The sequence below is a fragment of the Grammomys surdaster genome, unplaced genomic scaffold (assembly GCF_004785775.1).
Source record: "Grammomys surdaster isolate TR1022 unplaced genomic scaffold, NIH_TR_1.0 126133, whole genome shotgun sequence".
In the NCBI taxonomy this organism is placed as follows: Eukaryota; Metazoa; Chordata; class Mammalia; order Rodentia; family Muridae; genus Grammomys; species Grammomys surdaster.
This window is the reverse complement of record NW_021620941.1, coordinates 6,539,378-6,566,458: the sequence shown is the minus strand read 5'-3', so window position 1 is coordinate 6,566,458 and position 27,081 is coordinate 6,539,378. Positions and strand designations below refer to the sequence as shown.

Below are 27,081 nucleotides of genomic sequence, written 5' to 3'. Positions count from 1 at the left end.
CACACACACACACACACACACACACACACACACACACACACACACACGGTAGACCAAGAAAGCTGGCTCTAGACAGATCTTGGTCCAGAGGACGGTTAGTACATCTCATGGTCATCTCAGTGATGGGCCTAGCTTAAATCTAGGGCTGAACCAGACTGGGGACGGGTGGTCCTTGGATGCCTAGGGTGGGCCCTGGGTGTGGGACACTATCCTAGGCCGGGGAGCTTCAGAGGACAGCTAGGGTCCCCTCAGTAAGAGTATGTGTCAGATGTCTGTGTTCAGCAAAATAAAACAAGCTCCAGCCACCCTGAGACTGTCATAGAAGCCAGAGGGAAAACAGACCCACCGTGTGCCCTCTTCCGCCAGCCCCAGGGCAGAGCTACTTGGTGGCTTTGGCTCTGCCTGTGAACAGTGGCTTACCTGGTATATTCAGGGCCAGAACAGTAGAGGAACTCATTGTGGCTTCTAGTAGTGCTGGGAGCTTCAGTGGGAAGCAGCCCCTACCAGTATTGGGTACAGAGTAAGAAGGGATCCCAGAGGGTCACAAATGGGTGCCCTCTGAATTGGGGGGGGGCGTCCTATACCTACATAGCTACCCACCCAATGACCCTGCCTTGTTGGGCTTCTAGAAACTCTGGATCACTAGGCAGCCAGTGTGTTTTATATTCTTTTCATTCATTCCCCTGGGGGGCAGAGCCTGCCAGTGCTCCTGGCTTAGCTCTGCTGTGTCCCTGATGTCCAGAGGTGGTTATATTTCCTCTGCCTGGGCCCTTTCCACAGCTGCCTGTCCCTCCCTTTGTCTCTCTTCCACCCCTAATAGTACCTTTCCCTTTTCATATATACCTCTACTCCCTCTCCCCCTCCCTCCTACAGCTCTGTCCCTACTTTCTCCCTCCCTTCTTCTCACCAGTCTGATCCCCTTGTCTTCTGTGCTCAGGTGGCCTTGAGCTCCTGACCAGCTAGCCTCTGGCCAGGAGAATGGCCTTGGGCAGGTTGCACTTTACTTCTGAGTCTCTTCATCCTTCCTGCAAAAACAAGTCAGGCTTGCTGGAGGTTTGAGAGAGCCGGAGAGGTCCCACTTGTCAGCTGCTGTGCATGGGACGTACTGGATAATCATGGAGTGTGGGCAACAGTCTTTTCTGGTTACTATATACAGGTAGAAGGTGTGTGTTGGGTATGTCCACTTGTGGATACCTGGAGCTGGGGTTCTTCCTGGCTCCTTGTAGCTGAGTCTAGTGAAGAGTGTAGGATCTGAAAAAACTAGTCTGGTGTGGCCCAGATGAACACAGGGTCTGGGGAAGGAGGCGTCATTTACTTCTCTGGGCAGCTGGCCAAGTGGGTAGGCCAGGAGGAGGGCTGTGTAGTGTGTCATCAGCCTTCCTTTGTCCTGGCCCCATGCCCTCTGTGGAGGCATGCTCTCTGCTGCTATGACTGACTCCTACCTAGGCTGGCTTCAAGGCTGCTACAGGGGTGCAGAGACTCCAGATGGTTGCTCAGCCTCTGGGGGAGGCTTGGATGTTGGGACCTTCAGGGAGACAGAGCTCCAGTTTCCTTGCTTCAGAGATAGGTAACCAGGGTGAGCCTTGACTCCATTTAGTCCTTACCTTCTACTTCAGGGAACTATGGGCAGTACTGAGGGCAACTGTGGTGAACCAGCTAAGCTGGATGTCTTCCCCACATCTCACTGCACTATCCCCTGATAGTCCTGTCATCCCTCCTGATAAGTGGTACTTATCAGAGTAGGCGGTACTAGGGCAGCACTCGTCTGGTGCATGGTTGAAACAAGAGGTGGAACCTGAGGGGTGTCCTGGGTGAAGTGAGTGTGGATAGGCTGTGAGGTGTCGAGCAAGCCTGAAGCTGATGTGCTCAGAAGCAGGAACCACGTGGTTCCTGTGAGAGGCACACACCTTTCCCACACGGCTTGAAGTTTTCCCCAGTGAGGCTGCCAGAGGCTCCTCTAATTCCTCCATCAACCCCCACAGTACCTCCTTCCCCACACTGACCTTAGGATTCTTCCTTGCTGTGGGGTTTTAGTCCCTTTGTGACTGGAAGGGAAGCTGCTGAAGTTCATGATGTAACTTCATTCATGTTTTGTTTCTTGTATAAATGTGCCCAGTTGCTGGTCCTTGCAGCCATGGTTGACAGTGGGCCGTCAGGACCAATGCTATGATGACTGCTCTTTGAATTCATGATTCTGGGTTATGGTTGCTGCAGTGTGTCTGCTGCTACCAGTGTTCCCTGGAGGTGACAGGCCACACCTCTTGGGCAGGATGTTCCTGTGTCCGTTGATGAAGTCCTATACAGTGGGTGCCACCCATTCTAGATCTAGGACCAGGATCTTAGCTGCTGAAAACTGAACAGCAAGTCTTTGTGACCTGGGCAACACACTGTTGGATTTTAGAGAGGAGAATCCAGAGACTCTATCCATGCCTGACTCTCCACCTTTGCCCTCTATGTTGCCATTGGTTGGACTGTCCTTCCACCCAGGAGCCTGTTCTGCCCTCCCAGATGGAGCAAGGCATAGGTTATCAGTGAAGTGTCAGAGTATTTCACAGATGTACTTTGTCAGATTCTCCAATGGAGAGCCTTCCTGTACAGGAGAAGGGTCTGGTGCTGGTTTGAGTTGAGCTGGAGGTGGCACTGGCCACCCAGGTAGGCTGAAGTTCTGGTGTGCAGCTTGGCATTGGTGCAGGCTAGACCTGTGTAGGCTGCTACCCTCAGGAGAGGTGGCTGCACGGGCCAGGCTGGGGTTGAGGGCGGGCAGCATGCTTTCAGGGACTTTGATGGGATTAGAAGCAAGCCCAGCAGGAAGACTGGTTCCGGCCAGGCCAGGAAGGAGAGCTTGTGAGGCCCTGAGCTGGGATGTAATGGCCATCCCAGGGAGCACTGAGGACTTGTCACCTCAGGGAGAGTGGCACATCCTTTCCTATGAGACCAGCATCTAGAAGCCCAGACAGCTGTAGTGTGATATGTGCAGGGCTCTGCTCCAGGATTCTCCACCCACACTTCTGTGTTCAGAAGTGGAACAGGGAGAAGTGGCCTTGGCCTGTGGCCCCGTGGGTTTTAGGGACATAAGTGCTTGCTAGCTTATTAAGAGCTAAACTCCAATGTGCCCAGAGCACAGGCCTTGGCCCCCATTTCCAAGGAGCGGGCTCACTGTCCCTGTGGATCAGTCTTGTAACAAGAACACAGGAATAGCCCTTGATATTATAGTTGGTTTCAGATGGTAGGCCACCAAGTCCAGTAGATGGCTGGGCACAGAGAGGGATCGTTGACTATGCAACATTTGATAATTAGGCATCCACAAGCCACCAGCTCCAAGATGCCATCTTACACCCTGCCTCCAGAGTTTTCCCAGCCTGGCTGTGGCCTTCTGCCTGGAGAGATCCTGGCTGTAACTTTGTTTTGTTTCCTCAAGTCAGATTGTCCTGCTCTACCCATGTCCTGGCCAGAGAGGCCCTGCTTTGTGTCCAGGTGAGGACAGTCTCTCATTTGTCTTCATTTGTCTCTTCTGCATCTGTCCACTGGTTAGCGGATGCAACTCAGCCAGGTCACCTGCCTGCTGGCTTAGTTCTGCGGCTTCCATCCAGATTCCTCAGCCCAGCCCGAGGGCCCTTCCACCTTGGCCACACCTCTGCAGAGCAGAACTGCTGTCATGTTGTTCCCTGTTGGGCCTGCTTGTCTTTGCTTGGTTATGTCCCATCTGACTCCTTCCCTTTGATTTCTCCTGCACATCCCACCCTATGCTCCTTCATAGGTATTGGGTGAGAGTTGCTCCCACATCTCAGGAGTCTGTCCCGTGTCCTGAAGATTCCCAGAGTTGCAGAAACCTGAGCCCACCCCCTTAATTGTACTTATGGCTCTGGGCAAAAGTACAGTCGCCTTAGCATGGTATTGGAGGATAAATGGGACTTTGGGCAGTGACCAGTGTGAGAGGAAGCAGGCTGCTCAGTGGGTCCTCAGACCAGAGCTGAGGTACTGTGGGGTACTGTGAGAGGGTGTGTTGCACGCTGCCATCTATGGGGTCTCTGTCTGTGCTCTGTAGGTTGGGAGCCCCCACAGGATAGTGAGTTGGTCTGAGCCAATGTCTGGTTCTGGGTTACAGATGCTACTTGTATAGCTCCTGGCAGTTCCAGGGCTCACTGTATCCCTAGCCTCCCTTATTCCTGGGAGACATACATGACATCTTGGTTTCTCAGTGAAGGATACCAGGCCCTGGCTGGTTAAAACCAGGAACTCTTGCTGGGCTCTCCCTCCCTGTGGCCTATGCTAGACTGTAGACTAGCCTTGCCTTAGTGTGGGAATCAGTATGAGCTTCCTCAGGCTCAAAACCTGCAGGACTCTCACAGGGGAGGGCCGGCATCCCCTTTGAACTAGGTTGGAGGTTTCTCTAGGCCCACAGGCATACAGAGCAGACTCCATCTGACCTCAGGGCCATGTCCTCTAGGGACAAGAAGGTCTGTGGCTCTCATAGGCTGTTCAGTTTCAGAGTCAGAACTACGGCTCTTTTGGTCTGTCCATGGGTGTGTAGTGTCGTGTTGTGTGTAGTCTGTAGTCTGTGTTGTGTTGTCCCCCTCTCTCCCAGCCTACTTGAGCATGACCTTCAGGAATCCTTTTATGAAGCCCCTCTCTGTCTGTGTGACTGGATGGCCTGGTAGAGTTCAGGACACCCTGGCTCCCATCTCCTGTCTTGCCTCTCAGTGGACCAAGCTTGGCTTTGGCACTACTGCTGCCTACCGGCAGCAAGCCTGGGCAGGTGAGTGTTCCATGGATACCTGCAGTGTGGGCCGGAGGTGGTGTGCTGGCCCCGTGAGTCACTTGGATCCTGGAGTGGGGGTGGCAGGGTTGGCTGTAGCTGAGAGGCTCAGGCTGACAGGCCAAGGCTTGTCTGTAGCTACTTGATGGAGCCAGGTAGAAGCCTGTTTGAGACGTGGTTGGACAGGGCTGTGTGGTCACAGGAAGTAAGGAACCTTCTCTGGGGCAGTGTTCATGATGCTGGACCTTAGTGGCCACTGATGACTGGGCCCAGTTTGCCAAATGGTCTTCAATCTCAAGACTAGCTGGGTCTTCTAAGAGGATCAGGGAGGGCTTCTTGGAGGAGGTAAAACCCAGAGAGAATGACCATGCAGGATCAAGCAGGCAGGACCAGATAGGCCCTGATGGCTGATGGTCATGTGGCCTTCTATATGTGGGAACCACAGGGACATTGACTCTACCCCTCCCTTAGGTAGGTGCTGTTCAGAAAGAGGTAAGTCTACTGGGAAGCCAGGGAAAGTGTCTGATGTCAGATGTGGTACTTAGTGGGTACTCTCAAGGTCCTCCTCTCCTCTCTGCCCTGAGGCCCAGATGAGTTGGCTAACTAGACCTTATGATAGTCTTTGGTCTCTGTGCTGAGGATCCATCAGTATGTCAGGTGGAGGAAGAGAGACAGTGGCCATCTCATCGTAGCTAAATTTAGCCTTCAGGAGCTAGATCTGTCTCCTATCTCTCTTACCACTCTGCCCACTGTGCTCAGCCTGGCTGGCTGTGTAGGACGGAAGTTGAGGTCTGGGTGGGGTGTTTGCCCTGACTGGGCACAGAGGAGTGAAGCCTGGGGAGGGATTGGATTTGTTGGACTGAAAGGAGGAGAATGAGAGGCAAGGGTGAGCTCAAGTCGGCCCCCATACTTCCCTGGAACAGTGGGTCTGCTCGAGGGGTAAGAGATGGGATCTTTAGGTCACACAGTTACACCCTTGTGAGGGATTCATTATGTTAGTCAGTGTGTAGCAGCCTACCTGGGTGGTGATGGGTGCTCATTTCAGTGCATTTTAGTTCTCTTGGTGTGACCACTACCATGGCTGACCCAAAGCCACCTATGTGATGTTATGTCACCGTGTTAGAAAAAACTGACTGCAGAAGAACTGGTACTGCTGTTCTGCCTCCTCAGAGTGGCCACAATGATCACAGGTCTACTTCAGTACTATGCTGCTCAGTGTCAGAGGACCTATGACTGGGCTTGGTCCAGGCAGCACCTGACAGATAAGACCCCGACTAAGAGGCATGGTCTCCCTGGCCTATGTCATGGGTGTAGGCACTGGTTAGATCTTAGGCCATGTATGAGCTACACAGACATGGCTGTGCTCATCGTAGAGGTAAGAACACATCTTAGCAGCTATTCCTGTTAGAGACTTCTCCAGCACTTGACACACTCAGGTGGTCTGTAGTAAGGCCCGTGCCTCACAAGAGGACCCTCAGTGAGTGAACAGTGGCGTCCTGTGACTAGTCGTCTGCACTAGTCATCTGTATGGTCTCTGCATTCTCAATGAGTTCTGTCAGTGCAGAAGACAGTGAGTGTGGTTGTGTAGAGTCTGCCTTAGATGTGTTCACGGCTTAGCAAGGAACCATACTGAGGCTGGAAGCAAGTCTGCTAGCTTTGAGAGGTGGCCCTGCAGTTCTGGATTCTACCTCCTATGGGGCCAGGTTGAGCCCTGGACAAGTGGAAAGAGTGACACTGAGCATGTACATCCATGGCTGCTAAGATGGCAAGAGTTAGCTTTCTGAGGTTTGATGGGGTACAGGCCTTGTTTACAAACCAGACCCAAGGCAGGTGGATTTGGGAGTCATAACTTGTCCACTAGGCACCACCATGGTAGCATAGCTCATCTCTTGTGATAAAGCCTTGATCAGGGAAGGATAAGAATCAGACAGGCTGGCTATGGTAGTCCCTCCATTCAGGACAGCCTGGGCTGTTGGCTGTAGGCAGATCTGGGTATAACCCTGTCTGAACCAAATTTACAGGGTCTGGAGCCTCCAAAGCAGATAGAAGAAGTGGTCCTGGCTAGCATACAGAAGGGCAGTAGCCTGGGATCTCTCTGTCTGGATGTTGTGTCATTATGAAAAGAACACAAAACTCAAGCCAAATAAAAGCACAAAACTATGCTGTGTTTTCTCTGACTTAGAGCCAGGATCCCAGGAACCCTCTATTGCAAAATGCAAACCCTGGGGATGTCTCTCATGGTCTCCCACCTCATCCTGAGTTGGTGTCCATGAGGCTCCTAATCTAGGTAGCTGGGTCTGGGAACAGAGGAAAGGGATATCTTAGTGGTTAGTTGGGGGTGTTGGGGTATGGGCAAGGACAGGACTGCTGCTGGCCATCAGACCAGGAAGACAAGAACTCTCCTAGGGTTCTCATATGCTCAGGCCTGGCCAGTTCTCACCTCCTGTCCCTGGCTAGCCCCTCCTCCAGCCCCAGATCCCATCAGAAGAGTTCCAGATGGGTGTGTGTAGCTCAGTGTGCCATGAATGACTGCGGCCACCCCTCCAGCTTTGATGACTTCTTGGTAGTCTCCCTGTCCCCAGTAATGCTGTGGTGGGGACAGGGTATATGCCGGCAACAAGTACTTGCTACTCAGAGCTGCCCCTGACAGCAGGAGAAGCACAGTGTGACAGAGCCTATTGAGTCTTAGACTTGTTTTAGGGATCGGGTGGAAGACTGTGTGCTGTGTCCCCATGCTCAGCCCCTATCACTGGGCCTGAGTTTGGCCCTTGACTAGAAGGCCACAGAAGGAGCCTTGTACCCTGAAGAATGAATCCTTGTATAGATAGAAGGGAATTGGGGGTACAAAAGCCTCTTTCCTGCCATGTTCTTAAAGCACCCTCATGATACTTCCTTAGACACGGCGTTCAGGCCTGGTCTTCCCTGCTGTTGGCCATGCTGCTTCTCACACCAGTTCCCTGCACTGGCATTTGCAGGCCTCCAGGCCTAGCCTTGTCTCTGCTCTGAAGGACTTTCCTAGGACTTGACTGTCTGGCTTGCTGTTGAGTGTGCTGCTTGCTGTGTGAGGGTATAGGCAAGGAGGTCTCCCCAGGGCCCAGGCCAGGATGACGATAGGCACACTGTCAGATCATGAAGCATACTTGAGTGCCAGCTGGCACTGGGTTCTGTTGTCCCACCAGCGTGCAGATGGGGAGCAGGCCCAGCCAGGTAACCTGATCTGCTTCTAGTCAGGTATCTCTGGCTGGAGGTGGCAGTACATTTGAACTCGGGTCAGTGCGTCTGGGCCCTAATCAGGTGGGGTTCTGTTTGTACCAAGCACTGTCTGTTTTAGTTTGAGGAAACAAGGCTGGTTCCCAGTCTTCTTCCAAGAAGCCCTTGGTTTCGGCCATTGGGAGCTGCCTGTGGTCACAGGTGTCTGGCTGAGGGTGGAGGGCCGGGCGGGTCCTGGGAAAGGGGAACTGGGCTATAGGGCCAGTGCCAACGACACTTGTTCCTGAGAGCCCAGCTGCTCACCCGGCTTGCTGCCTTTCTCTCCTGGGCTCCTGCTCACTGACCAAGCTGTATCGCCTGAGGCTGTGGGATCCCGAGCTGGCAGGCTGGGGACTGATGGGGTCCCCGCCATGGTGGGACCTCTCACCTGCCCTCACCATGAGGCTGCGCCTTCTCGCCTCACTCTCAGGAGGGGGCCTGGCCTGGCGGGCAGGGGACCACAGGTGGCTGGCAGGTGAGGGTAGGGTTCCGTTCTGTGTGGTATAGGGGATTGTGCTGCAGGGTGTAGGAGTTTGGGGTGGGGGAGAGGGCCTGGGGACTACAGGGAAAGAGAGTTCAAGAGTCTGGGTACAGACCTTCTTATGGTATATACCTGCAGCCTGTCTTGACTGGGCCAATCCAGCCTGCACAGCTCAGCCTGCAGTGAACAAACAGACCTGCCCCAAGAGTGCCCACATATCTGGGCCTCACCTGGGTGTCAGGGCCTGGAAGGTTTTAGGAGAAAGGTCCATCCAGGCTTTAGGCTGTTGGGGGATTGCTTTTTATCTTGGGGCTCTAGACAGGACCTCTCTCTCTTGGGTCTGGCTTATTCTACTTCTTACAGGTTCGGACTCTAAGGACAGCTGAACCTTGGGGTTTGTCTAGCTGGAGGGATGTGGAGGATGAGGCCTCTCTTGCTGAGCCTGGCATTGATACACCTTTGAGGGGGCACTGGAGCTCTGGCCTGTCTGATGCTGGTCATGAGACATGGCTGGTCTGGCTACCTGGGAGCCTTTTGATGCTCTGAGGGGTAGAGGGGCTGCCCTAAGTCTCTAGAACTACTGTCTTGGTGGCAGGTTGACTGGCTCTGACTCTTTCCTGTTTCTGTTAGCAATGACATCCTTTGTATCGTGTGCCATGGGCCATACTTTGTGTTCACATGTCTTTATAGATATCTTGAGGACACACTCTTCTGCCCACATTTGAGGGGAAAATGAGGCTCAGAGAGGGGCAGCTAATTTTCCAGAGCCACTGGGAGGCTCAGATGTGGGCCCCAGTGTTCACACTGGACCATGTTGTCTTTCTGGGCCTTTGCAGAATCTCGTTTGTGCTTTGCAATGTGTAGTTGAGACAGCTAAGCAATATGCTGTGGGCTGCGTGCAGAGAGGAGCCCAGAGCCCTTGGATTCCTCTGTCAAGTGCCCTGGCCTGCTGGACATTTGAGTTTTAGTCTTTTTCTCACTTCCTGCTGCCTTTTAAAAAAAGACTTCTTTGAATTTTATGTGTATGGGTGTTTTTGCCTGAATGTATATAACTATACCATGCACATGCCCAGTGCCTGCAGGAGCCAGAAGAGGCCAGTAGTTCCTCTGGAACTGGATTTGTAGATGGTTATGTTACCATGTGGGTGCTCGGAACAAAACCTGGGCTATTATGAGCATGCAGGTACCCACAGAGGCCAGAAGAAGGCATGGGATCCCCTGAAGCTAAAGTTATAAGCATGTGTGAGGCACCTGATGTGAGTGCTGGGAACCGAACCCTGGTCCTCTATAGAGCAGTAAGCGTGTTAACTGCTGAGCTGTCTCAGTCCTTGTGTGTCTTTCTAGCTTGTTCTTACCTCTTCCCAGTTGTTTTCTAGGAAGGAGACCAGTGTGGCACATTAACATGGTGTGTGTAGGGAAGTCAATAGGCTCTGAGCCAAGGTATCTTAGTTAGGCCTGGTGTGTGCAGTCACTCAGAGTCTGGCATTTCTGATTCATTTGCATTGTTCTCGTGCTTCTGGGTAGATGAGAGGATCCAGCTTCTTACCTCTGACATAGTAAGAGTATACCTTATTGTCTTTTGTCACATTTACCAGATGATGCTGAGGGCATCCTAGGGGTGAGTGGGCTGTGATCTTCTCAGATAGAGTGGAGCTCCAGACCATGTGAGTTTGGGGAATGAATGGGCTTGAAGCCTTAGAAGGCAGTTTCCAGGATACCTTTCCTTCCTGTCAGGTGCCAAAGTGGAATTCCCTATTCTGCCCAAGGTAGGGCCTGGTGGTGCCTCCTGCCTGGCCTTCTGGATCCTGGGTTGTGGCTGGGACCTCCCTTCCCATCCCACAAAACTAGGTTTTCCTTATTGTGCTTAGCCCCCAGAGACACTTGCTCATCCATTTGTCTTGGCATGGCCCCATCCTTGAGAGTGTCATGCCAGTACCCTGGCTGGCTCTATTAAGGATGGTCTAGCCTATTCCCTCCCTTTCCCTCTGGGTACTCTCATTGCATGGTATCCATGTTTCACCATGGAAATGCCATTTTTTCTAGTACCCCTCCCCTGACACTGGCACTGGCCTCCGTCAGCATAAGGGTTGCTTGGGGAGCACACCAGGAAGGAGGTTACGCAGGGTCATCAGAGAAGATGAGGCAGCTCAGGCCTCCTTTCTCAAAGGGGCCAAGGCTTTAGGGTTAGGGGTTTATGGAGCATAATGGGTGGCTCTGGTGGCAGCAGAGTAGACAGTCACCTCCTGTCTAATAACCAGCTGAGGGAAAGGCAGTGGAGAAGGTGTGCTTAGCCTGGCTAAGGCTGGATCTCTGTTTGCCTGTTGCTGCCTCTCACCTGTATAGGGGAGTAGAAGGCGAATCTAAGTGCCGTCTGGATGGAGGTTTTGGTCCCCAGAGTCTGCTGAGAGGCTGTCCTGCAGCTTGTCATTTATTCTCTCCCCTGTCCCTGAGGTACTTCTCTGCTGGTAGCTGACTGCACACCTCTCTCAGGTTCTGGGGCTTGGGCTACAGCACACATTGCTGCCTGTCTTCTGTCCATCCCGTGCTGCTGCAGCCCTGAGTTGCAGTGGGCAAGGTTGGAGTGGGAGGCTGGGAAGGTCTCTTTTCTCAGCTTTAGGGAGGTTGTGAGTGATGACCAGGTGGGAGATCCTGTCCCCATACTTGCTGTTGTCACTTAGGCAGCAATGTCTCCATTGGAGGATGAAGAGAAAACCTAGAGAGCCTGGCCATACAGCCTGTGTGCAGATATCCACTGGGGTGACATTCTTGTTGGGGGGTTCAGCCTTATGGGCATTATAGGCCCTAACTGAGCCAGACATGAGGTTCTCAGAGGGTAGGGAGGTTTTTAGGGCTTAGCCTGGGGCCCCAGGCTGTGAGTGGCATATACCTGTTCACATACCTCACATGCAGACAGCTCTGTTATCCTGTGATGGACATTGTGAGCTGTTGGTTTCCATAGTCTGCAATGCAGACTCTGTCCATGTGGAGTTAGGGACAGTGAGGGTACCTGGGCTGTGGAAGTCCCATGCTCACAGATGAACTCCTGTCCTCCTGGCAAGAGGCTCTGGCAGCCAGGCCCTGTATTTGTTGAGTACTTGCATTGTATGCTGTGGCCAGTCATGAGGGCATGGGCAAGCCCCTGTCAAGGGGAAGATAAATGTCCTGGCTTGGTGTGAGGAGTCACGAGGGCATGGGCGAGCCCCTGCTGAGGGGAGGGTACACATGCTGGGTCTGGGGCTTCTGCAGAGGCTGTGGGGGTTGGGAAGAGCTTGCTTTCCAACCCTGGTGCCCAACAGATGTTCCACCGTCCAGGTTCAGCCATTCCCGTCTGTTATGTGGTTCTGAACACTATCTACTACACCACATCAGGTGTGGAAAATATCGATGCTCAGCAGGTGTGGGAGGATTGGGGATGTCCCCACAGGGGCACTCTCTGCCTGAGAGTGTCCCTCTGTCCCGACTGCTCCAGAGCCCCCAGCGTCCATGCCCCATGCCCCTACTTCACATCATGGTAGGTGGGGAGACCTCGGTGGGTATGGCCCAGATCCCCTCCAAGTGTGAGTTGAAACCAGTCAGGAATGCAAATGAAGATGAGGACTGTGAGGGAGGGCAGGAAGCCCAGCCGGGGTTCCGTGGGTTCCACGACAGAGCTGTGGGCAGGTGGGTGGTGGGACCTCTGAGCCACCAGGAGCGACACGGCTCAAATTGAAACAATCATTTCTCTTCCTGTTAAATAGAAACTGCATTCGAGAGTCTGTAGCCTCAGGAACCCCCTCACCACACCAACATTGGGGTTTTTCTTGAAGTCCCCCCTCCTCCTCTCCCACCTACTTACTCTCCTCCAAACTCTGGGCAGGTACCATAGAGTGTTGGGGACAGGCAGAAAGTTCAAGGGTGTGGGGAAAATTAAAAAAGGCCGCCACAGCAGCGCAAGCTTGCGCCGCCATGGCAGGTCCCACATCAGGGAAGAAGATCCTACGGTTCCAGCGGCCTGAGGGCCTTGGCGGCGGCGGGCCCCAGTAACACGAGGAAGTCCTTGGTTCTAAAAAGATTTATTGTCATAACGGATAATAGATGGATCTAGGCGTACCCCCCAAAACTCAGGGCCGTCCCGAGTTATATAGGGAGGGAGAAAGGGGGAGGATTAGGGGAGGTCTGGGGGAGGAATGTTTAATTTGCTCTGCCCTCTGGCCTTCATTAGTATGTAAATCTCTAGGGCCTGAGGCCTATATGTGACTCAATGGAAATGTGACTGTTTTCAGGATCCTAGATGATGGGAAGGACCGAACTCCTGCCGGTTCTCACGCAGAATTCCACGGAGAATCTCGGGGTTCTAAGTACCTGCTCAACCATGACCCAGGATACCCTTATACAGTCCCACACAAGGGGACAGCCTGGAAGGGAGGCTTCAAGTGTCCAGAAAGATGCCCTGCCTGGCCTTAGTAAGCATCCTTCCAGGCTCCCAGGGTAGAATGTTGTCACCCCTATCCCCAAGCCTGGGACCTCATGACTGGAATTTTCAGGGCCCAAGCTTAGGGTAGTTTCTGTAGGGCTGAGCAGTGGTAGAGACAGGGTTGTCAGCAAACTGAGCATAGGCTGCCTGGCAGCTCCTCTGGGCTCAGGAAGTCCCTGTTCTCCCCAAGTTGAGGCCTTGCTGCAGGGACTGTGGTGTTTCTGCTGGCCCACATGGTACCATGCCAGCTTAGAGACGACACAGGATGTGTATCTGAGCCATAGTGACTGTCGCCAAATGTGTGTAATCACTCTGCAGTCTGTTTCTGAGGTGTTGACAGTCACCTGCCCTGTATGAGTGTGAAGTGATTCCTGTTATCAGTGTCTCGCCTGGTACAGAGTATGTGTGTGTGTGTTGGGGGAGGCATCACACAGCTGCTCCTCAGTGGCCCTGTCCCTCTGGTAATGTTCCTCTGTGGCTTTTCTCCCATTTAGGCAGCCCAGGATGAGTAGGTGTGACTCCTACCCTTTGCCTGCCCCTGCCCCTGGCAGCACCTCTCAGGCTACGGGGCAGGAGGCTGGAATAGACTGCCTGCTGTGTCCAGGGAACTGCTGGCCCTGTGTGGGCCTCTTGCTTGGGGTCAGAAGCCAATTCACAGGACTTTCTAGAGTTCTGGAGTTGAGTGGTACCTGTTCCTCTTGCTCTCCTGACTTCCAGCAATGGCTAGGGCAATGAGGCCACCAACGGTTGCCCCGTAGCCATCCGTGCAGTAGAGGAAGAAGGTGCTTTTCAGGACAGTTAGATGCTTCAGGGGTATCTGAGAGGATCCAAGTTCCAGTCTGAGGCTGTGAGCACTGGGAGACTTCTCTCTGCTGCCCCCTAGTTGTATTCAAGCAAAGGAAAAGTGCCATCCAGCCAGAGGAAATCCAGCTGGAATCACCCAGCTCCTGGCCAGAGTGTGGCCTCTATATAGATATAGATATGTCCATGGATGGCATACAGGCGCATCTCAAAGCATGAAGAGTTTGGAGTGGAGATGGTCTGGTGGTTTGGGCAGGACTGCCCCGGGTCATGAGTACCTCAGCAGTTAGATGTCCCAGACGGTGGCCACCATGGTTGGTCCCGAGAGTAATGACACTGTTATGTGTAACAGCCTGGGTGGACGGTAAGCTTCAGGAAGGGTTTGCATGGTGGGTAGCCACCTGTCAGCATGTTGGCCTTCACACCTGAATATGCCGGTATCTTTACTTCTCAACTCTTACCTGAATGCTGCCTAGCGTGGACACAGGCTGGGCACGGGGCTTCCTCCACACCTCCTTTGTCCTGGCTGTGCCTCCCGCTTCTCTTACTGTGGTTTGATTCTAGCCACACCTGTCACCACCAGACCCAACCATAGTACCATTCATGGCTGTGTGGGAGGGAGTTGCTAGATGAGGTACTGTTTCCTGTTCCTCCTGCTGTCCCTCCCTGGACAACCTCAGACTCACTGAGTATGATCAAGAGAGCCCAAAATACCATCTCCTTGCCACCTGCTCATCAGCCTCTGCAGACTCCAGCATCCATCTGCACAATGGGGTAGAGCAGGGTGTTCTTCAGGTGATGGTGGTGACAGTGCTGATGCTGACGGTGATGGAGAGTGTGATGATGGGGTAGTGATGATATCGATAGTGGTGGTGGTGATGCTGTTGATGGCGAGGATGTTGATTGGGATGGTGGTGGTGATGCTGATTCTGATGATGGTGGTGATGATGGTGATGACCATGTTAATGATGTTGAAAATGATGGTGATGATTGGCTGAAGATGATTGGTGATGATGGGTTATGCTGATTGCAGTATTGGTGTTGATGGTGATAGTCTGATTATATTAGTGGTGGGGATGGTAATTTTGATGATGGTGATGATCCCGAGGTGGCAATCATTGCTGCTTCTTGCCCTCACAGACATCCTCCTATTGTGAGATTTATAAGTGGGTATTGTTCCCATGCTTAGACCCTTGGTGATCCTATCTCTGCAGTACCATTGGGAGTTAACAGTTTGGCCAGGACGGTGTGGCTTTGGGTTTGTATACACTGAGGTCCAGAGGTCAAGGGATGGTCCTTATACAGGCTCTTGCTGGGTCCCCTGCAGATCTGCCTTGTAGACCCTTTGTCCTTGCATCTGTTCCTGATGACAGGCTACACAGCCAGTCCTCTGCACTTGCTATCATTCTCCCTCAGTGATCAGAGGTCTTCAATGGTACCCCTGAGCCCCTCACCTTCACCTCAGACCTCCTCACTTCCCTGTGTCTCCCAGGCTTCCACTCTGAGCTAGTTCACTGGGGAGACTGCAGCCTCCACCATCAAGGCCTCCTGGTCTAGGAGGGTGAGAAGTGAGGTCAACACTACAGACTGGTCCAGCTCTGTGGACCTTACTGTAAGGCCTGCATGCCTCAGGCTGTCAGGAAATCGTCCATCTTTTTCTGAGATCAGCCTCCTGCGCCCTTCTCCCCCAATGCCCACTTCATTCTTACCTCTTTGCTAGTGACCTGGTGCTTAGTTGCAGAGACAAATGTTGATCTCTTGAGATGATCATGGCCGACCCTCCCACTGAGCCTCTATGGCATCTCTGCCATGCTAAAGATTGGTTGGGTGGGGCAGGGCCAGGAAGTTAGCTTTGGACTGGTCAGCCCTTGTCAGCGGAGCATGCAGGGATAAAGCCCAGATGGGTGTCTGGGATTGCCGTCATAAGTTCACTTCCTGTGGTTACCCATGGGTGTTGGGGTGAAGGAAATCCACTTCTGTTCACTGTGCCTTTGTCTTCTTCTCCCTGCTGCTTCTCTCAAGGGTTTGTGGGCTGGGCCATCACAGGCTCAGAGATAGGGTCTGCTGCATTCTGGCCCCTGTGTGCTGACAGACTTTCTGGGTCTGGGTCTATGAGATTACTTATTGGCTCATTTCTAACCAGTTCAGTCCTCTCTGCTTGAGAGTTCCCTGTGGTCGGCTACCTGTACTAATTGGGTCGGACTCAGTCTCCCTTTCTCTGACTGCCCAGGAGGGTCTAGCTGGCCTTCAGGCTTCCTGATAGGAGGCTGAGAGACTGGGTGGGGCTTTTGAGGGAAGGGGATGGTGGTCCCAGAAAGGCCCCTAGAGTGGTGAGTTGATACTCAAAGAAGAGACAGCTCACAGCTGGAGGTGACCACTGGAGAGTCCCTCCTCAGAGAGTGGAAGTCAGGCTTGTAGTAGGGTTGGGTACACAGGGCTAATGGGGACTGTTCTCTGGGCTGGCACAAACGTCCCAGTCCATTTTACAGAGAAGGAAATTGAGACTCAGCAATGTTGAGGGGTCCCTGTGGCCTGCCTTCCTCTTCTCTCCTGCTGCAACCACCCTTGGCCTCCCTCAAGTCCTGGCACCTTGGTCCCTCCAGCCACATTCTCATTGCTGGTCTCCAGGGCCACCACTTCTCCCTCCCAGGGCTTCAGGGGAAGCAGTACTTCCGGAAGGTGGAGGCTGGAGGTGGGCAGCCCAGGAAGCTCTGAGGACCCATGAGCCACCCACTGCACAGTTTCAGTTCCGGGGGGTGTCCCCAGGCGAGGATCAGGGCACTATGCTTAGAACATGACAGCCAGCCTGGTGCTGCTCACTCTGTGAGCTTTGGCTGCATGCTAGGTACCCTCCTCAGGCCCCTCCTTGGTGGCCCTAGGCTATCCACCTCCCATGTGCTCTCCTTCCTGCCAGGCTGTAGATGGAACAGCTACGTGGTCCACTTCTGTTCACCCAGACACACAGATACACAGCCTGCTTAGATCCTGCTGTGGCAAAGGGCTGTGCATGATTGAGCTCCCCTTTCCTGGAGCTGGGGTTCCCCTGGCTACCTTGGAGGGGCTGTGAGGCTCTCTTCACACCAGCTGTAGTGGACTGGCATTTCCTATACCCTTCCTGCCAGGGAAAGGCTGGAAGGGGGTTGGTGGGGTTCCCTGGGCCTCCTGCTGTGGGTCCTGCTGCTGGCAAGCATTCTGCAGACACTGTATATCATAGGAACTGGTGGGGGTGATGCTCCTTATTTGCATATGACCTCACTGGTGCCTGGCATCTTGGAGTTTTATTAGTCCCTCTGAGGTCTAGGGAACAGCCCTGGGTGCTGGACTGGGGACAGTCCATCTCTGCTCTGGGCTGGTTTGCTATTTAAACCTCTAAGCATTCACAGTGTGGTCAGTTTTGTACCAAGGGAGTACTCTCTGCCCCCTCCTCCTTGCACCCTTCCTAGACTGCAGTGCCAGCTGCCCATGATGTGTGTGGGATGATGGGCATCTTTTTCATGAGGATGAGCTTTCTATTCTTTGTCCTTGAGGCACATGTAAGTCCCTTGGCTAAATTCCTTCCCCGGGGTCCCTGGCTATGTTGGTGGTAGTCCTGCAGAGGTATCTCAGATTGTAGGGTTATGTATAGGATCCTTGTGCCTCATAGTCTGAGGTTTTGGGGTTACATAATTCAGCTGCCTCCTAGTCATGTTCCTGAGGCTTTCCTGCCACTTCTTGAGTAGGAAGTATATGTGTCCTGTGATTCCCAGGTCTGAAGCTGGCACTTTGCAGCCCTAGGCCCCATCCTACAGGCCCTGATTTGAGAGGGGTGTGCAGGTTTTCCTTAAACAGAGTGGAGACACTCTTGCAAGTCCAAAGTGAGGCTGTCAAAACTGTGCCTTATGGGGACCATGACTTATCTGGATGGTGACAGCTAAATGTCAGCAAAGCAGAGCATGCACATAGCACACATACACACATACACATATATATGGCATATGTGCACATGGCTTGCAGGCATACAAGATGAGCCAGGAGGCTTTCCTTGCAAGGATGTAAAGGCATTTCTTGCTCATTCCCTTCCTGATTAGAAAGTTTCTCCCTCCAAAAGATTCCAGAAAACACACCAGTCCATTGTCACCCAGGCTCTGGGAAGGTGTCTACAGGGGACATTCTTTGTAAACAGGAAATCCTGGGGTGGAGGCCTGGGGCTATGGGGACCTGCCAAGGTAGGCCTTACTCTGGTGGCAGCCCCTCCACATCAGAGCCCCAGAGACTTCAGTCTGCTTGAACAACTGTAGGACATTGGCTGCCTACCACCAGGCTGCAGGCAGGGTGGAGGGCAGGGGGAGGGGTGCCTAGGGGAACCTTCACACGGGGACAGCCACATTCCCAGACTGGAGGCTTGGCTCTTGCTCCTGCTGTCTCCCTTTCTTCCTGAAGTCTCTGCCTGTGCCACCTTGGCCTCTTTTCTCCTCCATTGGTTTGGCTCTCCTCCTTAGCAGTTTCCAACTTGAGCCAGGTATGGGTGGTGCCTTGAAGGGCCAGAGGAGTTTTGGGGTACAGCCGGTAGATAGCTGGCAGCCTTACAATCTGCATCCCTACCTCCCTCCTTCATTCTCTCCTGCTGAAGCTTTCTCCTGCTTCTCCGATAGTGAAGCCCAGAGCCAGAGGAGCAGCTCCGGCTTGTGGCTTTTTACACAGACCCAGTTGTAGCCCGAACATTCCACCCCAGGTGTTCCCTGTGGTTGCAAGGATTCCTCCTTGGCTCCTTGGGCAGGAACACTCTCATGCTGTGAACATGGCCAGTTTCCCCTGGTGTTTGGGGACAGCTAGCTAATGAGAGCTACCCTTAATGTGACAAGCTGCCCTAGACTCTGTGTCACTCCTGGTGTCCAAGTTGTCCCATGAACAGGGGGTGCAAAGAGCCCGAGGAATCTGAGGGATTTTTCTTCTGGTTATGCCTCATCTTGTTCTCAAAGACCAGAAGAGTGGACCCTCTCTGGACCCAGCCCAGCCCCTTCTTGGTACCCAATGCTATATTACCCTGCTTTCTTCTGGAATGCCTGAGAAGGTGCTCAAGGTCAGCACAGTGTGCCTCAGCTGGGCTACAGAATACAGTGAAGGCTTAGACTGGTGCTACTCAGGCTCTCACAGTGGCACACCTCAAATGACAGGACAGCATGGGATGGGAAGGGCAGGACACAGGAGGCATGGCTGTGATGGGTCAGCCCAATGGCCTCCAAGTATCTCAGTGGTGTGGAATCGGTTGTGGTTGCCTGGCCTAGGGGCAGCTGCAGATGTAGTAAGTTTGCCTTTAGGCCATTCTTATCCAGAACCTTCACAGATCCTTCCTCTGTCATAGGTAGGAGGTGGAGACTTCTGACAGAGTCACAAGAATTCAGTTGACGTCAAAGGCACAAAGACATTCCGGGCTCATATAAGCAACTGGACTTTGTATTTTTTCCTCTTAGACACAGCCTCCATTCCCTGTGGATCTTCTCCTCAGATCTATATGATGTTTAATGGCCTATAGAGCTGGTTTGTAGTTGATGTCTTGGCCAGTGGGTGCTCATCACCGCTTAGTTCTGGTATTAAAAATTTTTTCGTATGTGTTGGGTGTTTTACCTGCAGGTTTGTAAGTGTACTCTGTGCATAGAGTCCCTATGGAGGCCAGAAGAGGGCATCAGATCCTCTGGAACTAGAGTTACAGATAATTGTGAGCCACCATGTGGGTGCTGGGAACCAAACCCTGATCCTGTGGAAGGCAGGCAGTGTGCTCTTAACCACAGAGCCATCTCTCCTGTCCTTTGTTTTTGAGACAGGGTTGCTCTTTGTAAATCAGGCTGGTTTTGAACTCACAGAGATCCTCCTGCCTCTGCCTCTCTAGTTCTGGATTAAAGGCATGTACCACACTACCCAGCTAGTTCTGAATTTCTTAAATTGACAAAAAAGCCATTTAAAAAAAAAAGTTCAACAAGCTGGTTCATTCCCAGTTTTGTGAATGGCAAGGGTTTCTGGCAGGTGAAGTAAGGCTCATTTGCTGACAAAATTGATCCCTTCTGCCAGTCAGGGCAGTAATAGTAGCCAAGTTGGCCTCACCATAGTGGACCTGATCACAGTGGGTCCTCTTTACTGCATCCTCCTCCTGAGGGGAAGTGGGGGAAAGTTATAGGAGTCTTGAGGATGAGAATTAGTTTCTCTTGAAGGGCTGGTCCTGGTGAGGGCCTCTGTACCATTACTGGCTTGAAATTGGCACAGGTGAAGCTACTGGATCACCCTGTACTGTGCTGGTCACCAGGATCAGAATGGGCTTATGAGCTTTGGCCAGAGTCAAGTCTGCTCTGAGGCATAGCCACAGTGCCAATGTGGTCTTAAGGCTGGTGTGGTGTCCTCCAGCATCTGCTCTGGGCTTCGCCCTGTTCTGCTTACCGCCCTGCTCTGCTCACATGCCAGGATGAGTTAGGTTCAGAGTGGCGAGGTCTTCCCAGGGTGCCCCCACCTAGGGTGTGTCAGTCACTCATTTTATGTGCCTGGAATTTTTCTCTACTTACCAGGAGCAAGCACCATGCCAGGTGTCAGGAAAGGCCGAGACTGAGAGAAGAAAAGGGGGAGGGAAGGGGAAGGGGGCTTCTCAGAGCACCAGCTTTGGAGGAGCCTGGCATGTGTCTCTGCCCTGTGCAGGCTCCTCACTGTCTTCTCCATGGCCTGCCAGGCCCTCAAAGATGACCTGGCTTTTAGAGTGTGGCAGAGGAGTCCTGGCACCCTAGGTTTGCCTGTGCCTTGATGAGTAGGGGAGTGGGCAATTCCCAGGTCATAGAGGGTGCTCTGACTTTCCTTCATGCCAATTCTTGTCTTGCAGACTTCTCTACCCAGGTGAACTCTTCATCCCTCAACTCTCCAACGGGTCGAGGCTCCATGGCTGCCCCCTCGCTGCACCCCTCCCTGGGTCCAGGAATCGGCTCTCCACTGGGCTCCCCTGGGCAGCTGCACTCGCCTATCAGCACCCTGAGCTCTCCCATCAATGGCATGGGTCCACCCTTCTCTGTCATCAGCTCCCCTATGGGCCCGCACTCCATGTCGGTACCCACCACACCCACGTTGGGCTTCGGGACTGGTAGTCCCCAGGTGAGTGCTGGCCTGAACTTTCGGGACATGGGACAGAAAGTGGGAACTTCACCTGTAGGTTGAGAACCAATGGGTCAGAACTTAGATTTCTACGTTTTCTTCATGAGAGTGGGCTACAGAGCGAAAGCTAGCCTCAGAGAGTCATGTTGGTAGTGATAGGGCTGAGCCTCACTCTGGTGGACCCACACTGCCTTCTATAGCTCTGTCAGTTGAAATTTCTTGACTCAGCCTGGAGCCTGTCCCCATGACTGTGGAACTCTGGGGTACCTGCTTCCTTAGGCCTGGGAGCATCTTCCAGGGCTCATAGGTTCCTCTTCCCAGGACACTGGACTCAGTACCCCTAGGCCTTCAGGGAAAGCTCATCCTGGCCCGGGATGCCCATCCTTGGGCTCTGCAGAGGTCCCTAGTGGCAGCCTATGCATGGCTCTGGCTTTCTGTGGCTCTGTGGATGGTGGCTATCTGCAAGGCGTGACTTCCTTTTCTGTAGGTCTGGTAGGGTTCTCATCCTGCTGTGGGCACTCGAGGAGTCTTGCTCAGCTTCTTCCTGTTGGACACCTTATAGTGCCTCACCCTGCTTCTATTTTCTTGAGGGTCTTGGTGCGTTTCTAACTGGATTTTTGTTCTTAATGTACATGAAGCTCTGCATCTGGAGAGCCAGCTCCTTGGGGTTTCTTTTACCCTTTCTGAAACAGGTCAGGGATCCCCTTTCTGCTCTGTGCTTCTCAGGTTGGGTTCTGTTTCCCTCCTTCCACCAATAGCTTTGCTGTGCCACCTCCCAGTGGCACACCTGGGGCCATCCTCACTAGAACCAAAGGGTCAACAAGCACCTATGTGTCCCTTAGATTTCCAAAGTCTTGTGCCCTGAGCCCTGGGCACTCCTGTGTCCCCTTCCTGGTGCTGGGGTGTGTGGAGATCACTCGAACCTCACCAGGTAGACTCTTGAGACTGCTCTGATCCTCTTAAGCTTCTCCTCCAGACAGTCTGGCTGGGCTTTCTAGGTCGATTCCATCTAAGTCTTTTGCCCTAGTTTGTATACGTGTGCGTGTGCATACATACACGCTAGCACAAGCACCTGAACACATAGGAGAGCTAGGGTTCTGTTTACGAGCAGTCGGTTACACTGTCCCCATTCCCCACCTTGCTTTTCAGAAGCAGACAGAAGGTCTAAGGTGCTGCTGGCATGACCACCTGCATGCAGCCACCTCCCCTGGCTTGGCCATGTTCTTTTTATCATAGCTTCTCTACCCTTGCTAGCTCTGGAAGCCATGAGTATGGAGGGTAGATGAAGAGCTGATCTCCACGGTTTCCTGGCTTCAGTGTTGGCCTTCTCTTGGCTCTCAGCTCCGTGAGGCTCCTTGCTGGGTTTGAATATAGCTCTGTGAGTCCACAGACACCCAGTGCCCAAGCCATCCATGTCTCATTTGTTTTGAGGACTCTACTAGGACAGGCCCCAGGGGGATGTTTTCCACTACTTCCCAAATCTGGCTGTCTGGCTGTGCTGGCTTCCCTGATGATTTACAACTGGGAAGCACTTCTGACTGCCCCAGTGTAGAGGGAGCCAGGCCCCGAGGCCTCTGATTCTCTGATGTACAGGGAGGATCTTGAACTGTGGGGGCTACAGTGACTTTGTAAGCAGGGTGTTTCATGATGCCTGTAGCCAGCCAGATGGGGAACGAAGCTGTGCAGAGCATGCAGAGCCCGAGAGCAGGTCTGCTCTGGATATCTCATCTGACTGGAGCTAGTTGAGGGCTACCCTGGGCTTGGGAGGGCAGAATGAGGTAGGAGTGGAAGAGGGGAGCCTGAGAGGTAGATAGGGACCCAGGTGCAGTAGTGATGAGGCAGAACTGAAATAAATGCCAAGGATATGAAAGGGGAAATGGGCTAGTCCCCACCCAGGGAGGCTTCGGGCTCCAGCAGAGGGCTGCCCAGTCCTGGGTCTCTTGAAAGATGGAGCACACAAGTCCCAGTAGGATGGGGCTGTGGTTCATGGGGGATATTGAGGAAGGGAGAATAGAAACTGTCCTGGTTCATCAGCTCAGATCTGGGAAGGGCAAAAAAGTATCCTTCAAGCCATGGGATTCTAGGATTGCCCACTAGTGGAACTGCATGGAACCTCGTGTGTGCATGTGTGCGTGAGTGCGTATCTCAGGGCCAGAGGGGGGATTCGGGCAGGGAGAGGCAAGGGACGTGCAGAGGCCGAGATAGCTGCACGGGCCCTATGGCTTGATGTCTGGGATGTCCCAACCTTTGCTCTGCTCTGACATCAGGGTTTCACTGGGTCCCTGAGCTGTTTATTCTGCTCAGAGCTAAGACCTCCAGAAACTTGCAGGGTTAGGCTTCCCACACAGCGAGTGGAGTGGAGGGATGTCCAGTCTTGCCAGCAAAAGCTGGCTGTCTCCCTGCAGCCCCAGGATTCCCATGTAGGGCCTTCAACCAGTGCACACATGGACTGCTGTCTTCTAAAGTGAGATGCCCTGGCTGCCACCAAGGCCTTCCACATCCTGACAGCTGGCTCTGACACACTCAGGGTTCTCTATATGGGCCTGCAGGCTTCCCAGCAATCCACCTAAAGCTAGCCAGCTGAGGCATCCGTGCCGAACCTTACTGTCTGCCCACAGTGCTGCTGGCCAGCCGGGGCTGCACAATCATTCTGCATACCAGGCCCCTAATAGAAAGCTTCTGGTGCCTCTGCTCTTTTCCTGTCCTGTGAGAAAGGGGTGGGGTATGGGGCAGGAGGCTCTGAGGAAGGAGGCGAGGTTCCCCTTACAGGAGGCAGCAGGGGCTATACAAGGCCAACACAGACTGTACAGCTGGCTTTCTTTCTGCCTTTGTCAGGGGTTTTCAGAAGTAGGGGGTGACTACCCAGCTGGGCTCTGACGCCCTGGCAGATAGGCAGGCAGAGGGAAGCGCCTCTGGGCCCTGTGCTTACTGCAGAGCTAGGCTGGAGGCTGCGGAACCAAAACTGCTTTGTCATTGCAACACTGCAGCTGTTGCCTGGGTGACAGGGTGAGTTTCCCACGCTTGCCCCTGGTGGCCAGCAGGCAGGGAGAAGCAAGGGGTGTGCCTAGGCCAGGATAGCCACATGGGCCCTACGGCTTGATGTCTGGGGTGTCCACTGGCTTTCCTCTCTTGTCCTGCCCCCAGATACCACTGTCATGCAGGGTGGTGGAGATATGTGTGACTCTGGAGGAGCCCAGCCTGATGGCAGCCCTGTGCCTGGGCCTCTTGTCCTTACCTGGGTGGTGGGGGAGTGCAGAGTGGCTGGCTCTCATGTGTCCAGGGTTCATGGCAAGTGTTAAGTGACAGCTGTAGTTCCTTGGTGGGTGGTGGAGAATAAGTGAGCCTCTTGTATGGTACTGAGAGGCCTGAGATGTGGTCTTTCTTTGGCACCCTGCAGTGGCCTGGGTCTGCTGAGAGGGTACTCTGAGGGCTGGACATAGAGGTGGTCCTGCTGGCCCTTAGCTGTTCTAGCCTGGGTGAGGCTCTGTAGAGGGGAGTGTTTCTTGTAGGAGACCCAGCTCTCCTGAGTGCCCGTCAGCAGCCTGCCAGGGCTAACTTACCCCACTCATCCTCTTGCCCGTCAGCAGCCTGCCAGGGCTAACCTACCCCACTCATCCTCTTGCCTGTCAGCAGCCTGCCAGGGCTAACCTACCCCACTCATCCTCTTGCAGCTCAGCTCACCCATGAACCCCGTGAGCAGCAGTGAGGATATCAAGCCCCCACTAGGCCTCAATGGAGTCCTCAAGGTTCCTGCCCACCCCTCAGGAAACATGGCATCCTTCACCAAGCACATCTGTGCTATCTGTGGGGACCGCTCCTCAGGTAGGACTGCCTGGTGGGCAGGGGCATGATACCTGGGCAGAGCTCATCGAGTCTCCCTACCTTTTTCCTCTGGGCTGGGTGCAGGGAAGCAAGAACCCAGGGTAAGCCCCCTGTGCCCGATAGAGTAAGGGGTGGGTTTGGAGCTCCAGGGGTCTCACTTTGTCCTCATGTGAGGTGGACATTAGAATGGGAAGGGTGGTCTAGAGGCCTGCCAAGAGAAGATGCAGGCATGGACGGCTGAGGTGCAGTGTTGGCTGGCCTCCTCTCTGGGCCAAGCCTGAGAGCTGAGAACAGAACCCACCTCTTCCAGGACGTAATAGCTCAGGCACAGAGTGCATAAGACCACCACTGTTGGTGACACTGGTCCTCAGGACTGGTGACCCATAGCCCCAGTCTATAGAGAGAGGTGGACCTGTTCTCTGATGAGGACAAGACAGAGTCCAGTCTGAACCCAGACAGGGATTCTAAAACCTGGAAGCAGAGCCCTGGCCTGGAGCATGACACATAGGCCAGGGCCTTGTCATTAAATTCACCCATCTTCTATCCCCACCCTACAGGCAAACACTATGGGGTATACAGTTGTGAGGGCTGCAAGGGCTTCTTCAAGAGGACAGTACGCAAAGACCTGACCTACACCTGCCGAGACAACAAGGACTGTCTGATCGACAAGAGACAGCGGAACCGGTGTCAGTACTGCCGCTACCAGAAGTGCCTGGCCATGGGCATGAAGCGGGAAGGTAGGCTTTGAACATTCTCCTGCCCAGCACGCTCTTCTCATCAGACCCAGGGGGCCTCCATTGTCCCCTTCCTCAACAATCTTCATGTGGAGGGATTTGAACACAAGAGTCCAGGCCTGCAGTTTGCAATTTTACAGACTCTGGTATAGTCTGGCTATACCTGGGTTTCTTCGTGTGCCTCCTGCTCAGGAGAGCCCCTGGCCTGTGCTGTCTGTATAGCTTGCCTTCGTGCCAGCCCTTTCCCCAACCAGATTTTCACAGAATGTCTGCTATGTGGCTAGGCCTTAGGATTTTAGAAGAGATAAGATAGACCAGGTCTGTCCCACTGGCAGCGTGGCCCCTAGGACAAGAACTGAGCAAATAGTCTACTTATGAAGTATGGCTGAGGTGAGCCAGCATGTGTCAGGGAGAGATGAGGTTTGGAGACCAAGCCCTGGCCCAGAAGCACAGCAGAAGAGGCTGGGAGTGGAAGTGGGGGTGAGGAGGGTGAGAAGAGAGGCTTAGTGCCTGCATGGCCTCTGGCTGCCCAGGGAGGAGATGGGAAGGGAGGCCCATGGGATGAGCCACATTTGAGTTGGAGTGGGGAAAGGGGCCCCTAGAGATCACCAGAGTATCTCTCAGAGCCTGTTGAATTCATGTGAGGGTTATCCTGGTCTTCCCTTCTTCTCAAGGTCACTTCCAGTTTCATCCCAGGCAGGGTTACATGCCAGTCTGCAGGTCCTCTAAGGAACAGGATTTGTCTGAGCCTGTTTTATCAGCAAGATGTATATGTAAATTGTAGGGAGGCTAGGTGACAGTCCAGGTGACTCCCCAGAGGTCCCAGATATCAAGCTGTATAGCTAGCTCTCCAGAGCTACACTCTGTCCTCCTGGCCCTGCATGTGGGACAGTAATTCTCTGGTTTGGTGTGTGTATATATGTCTGTATGGGTGTCTGTCTGTCTGTCTGTCTGTCTGTGTGGGTGCCTGGGTAGGGTTCCTTCATCAGTCTTAGGCCTAGCCCTCACAGGGCTGGGCACTCACTTTCTGAGGCAGGCTCTACCACTTTGTCTCCAGCACTGCTCCTCCAGCTTCCTCTGTCTGTGTCTGGGTTGTACATAGGGACCAATGCCTCCTGTGTGTCCTTCCATTATTTCCACCAGCTCTTCAATTGCCCCTGTCCAGGACTAGCCTGAGTTGGGCTAGTGTTGGAGTTTGCTTTCTCTTCACAGTGACCCCTTCTTTTGGTACATTCTGGTCTTGTACTTGAAAAACCCTACACTCCTGTGGATTCTTCCACACGAAGAATCCTGTGAGGTCAGCAGGGGTGCAGGGGGTTCCAGCAGTCTGGTCCTCATTCCCAGTGTTGCTGGTGGTGGGGCAGCACATACAGAACTGTAGGCTATGGAGCTGGAAGTGTGTGTGTGTGTGTGTGTGTGTGTGTGTGTGTGTGTGTGTGTGTGAGAGAGAGAGAGAGAGAGAGAGAGAGAGAGAGAGAGAGAGAGAGGGGGGAAATGTTCCAGCCAGAGCGTCTTGACTGAGCACATGTTCAGAGTGTAGTTCTTTTATGTCTGACCTCGACTATGCTGAGAAGTCTCCATGGTCTTTAGGGGCCAAGTCCTAACACAGCTGTCTAACTGAGCTAGACCCCAGCTGCTGGGGCCCCCCCTTTTTTCTGTAGTGAGAAGGCAGAAGGAGGAA

General features: G+C 53.4%; 1 protein-coding gene across 3 annotated transcripts in view; it reads left to right on the top strand.

Annotated features, from left to right (window-relative positions):
* Rxra (retinoid X receptor alpha) overlaps positions 1 to 27,081 on the top strand; it is an 86,801-nt gene that overhangs the window by 39,551 nt on the left and 20,169 nt on the right. The window contains exons 1-4 of one of the 3 annotated variants that reach the window (XM_028756979.1): positions 8,366 to 8,480; positions 20,579 to 20,844; positions 24,516 to 24,666; positions 25,224 to 25,403. In XM_028756979.1, the coding sequence (XP_028612812.1) occupies positions 8,405 to 8,480; positions 20,579 to 20,844; positions 24,516 to 24,666; positions 25,224 to 25,403 (673 nt within the window). In that variant the 5' untranslated portion in view covers positions 8,366 to 8,404. Of the gene's footprint in view, positions 1 to 8,365; positions 8,481 to 20,578; positions 20,845 to 24,515; positions 24,667 to 25,223; positions 25,404 to 27,081 lie in introns of those variants that run through there. The other 2 variants (XM_028756980.1, XM_028756981.1) reach the window with 2 other exon arrangements.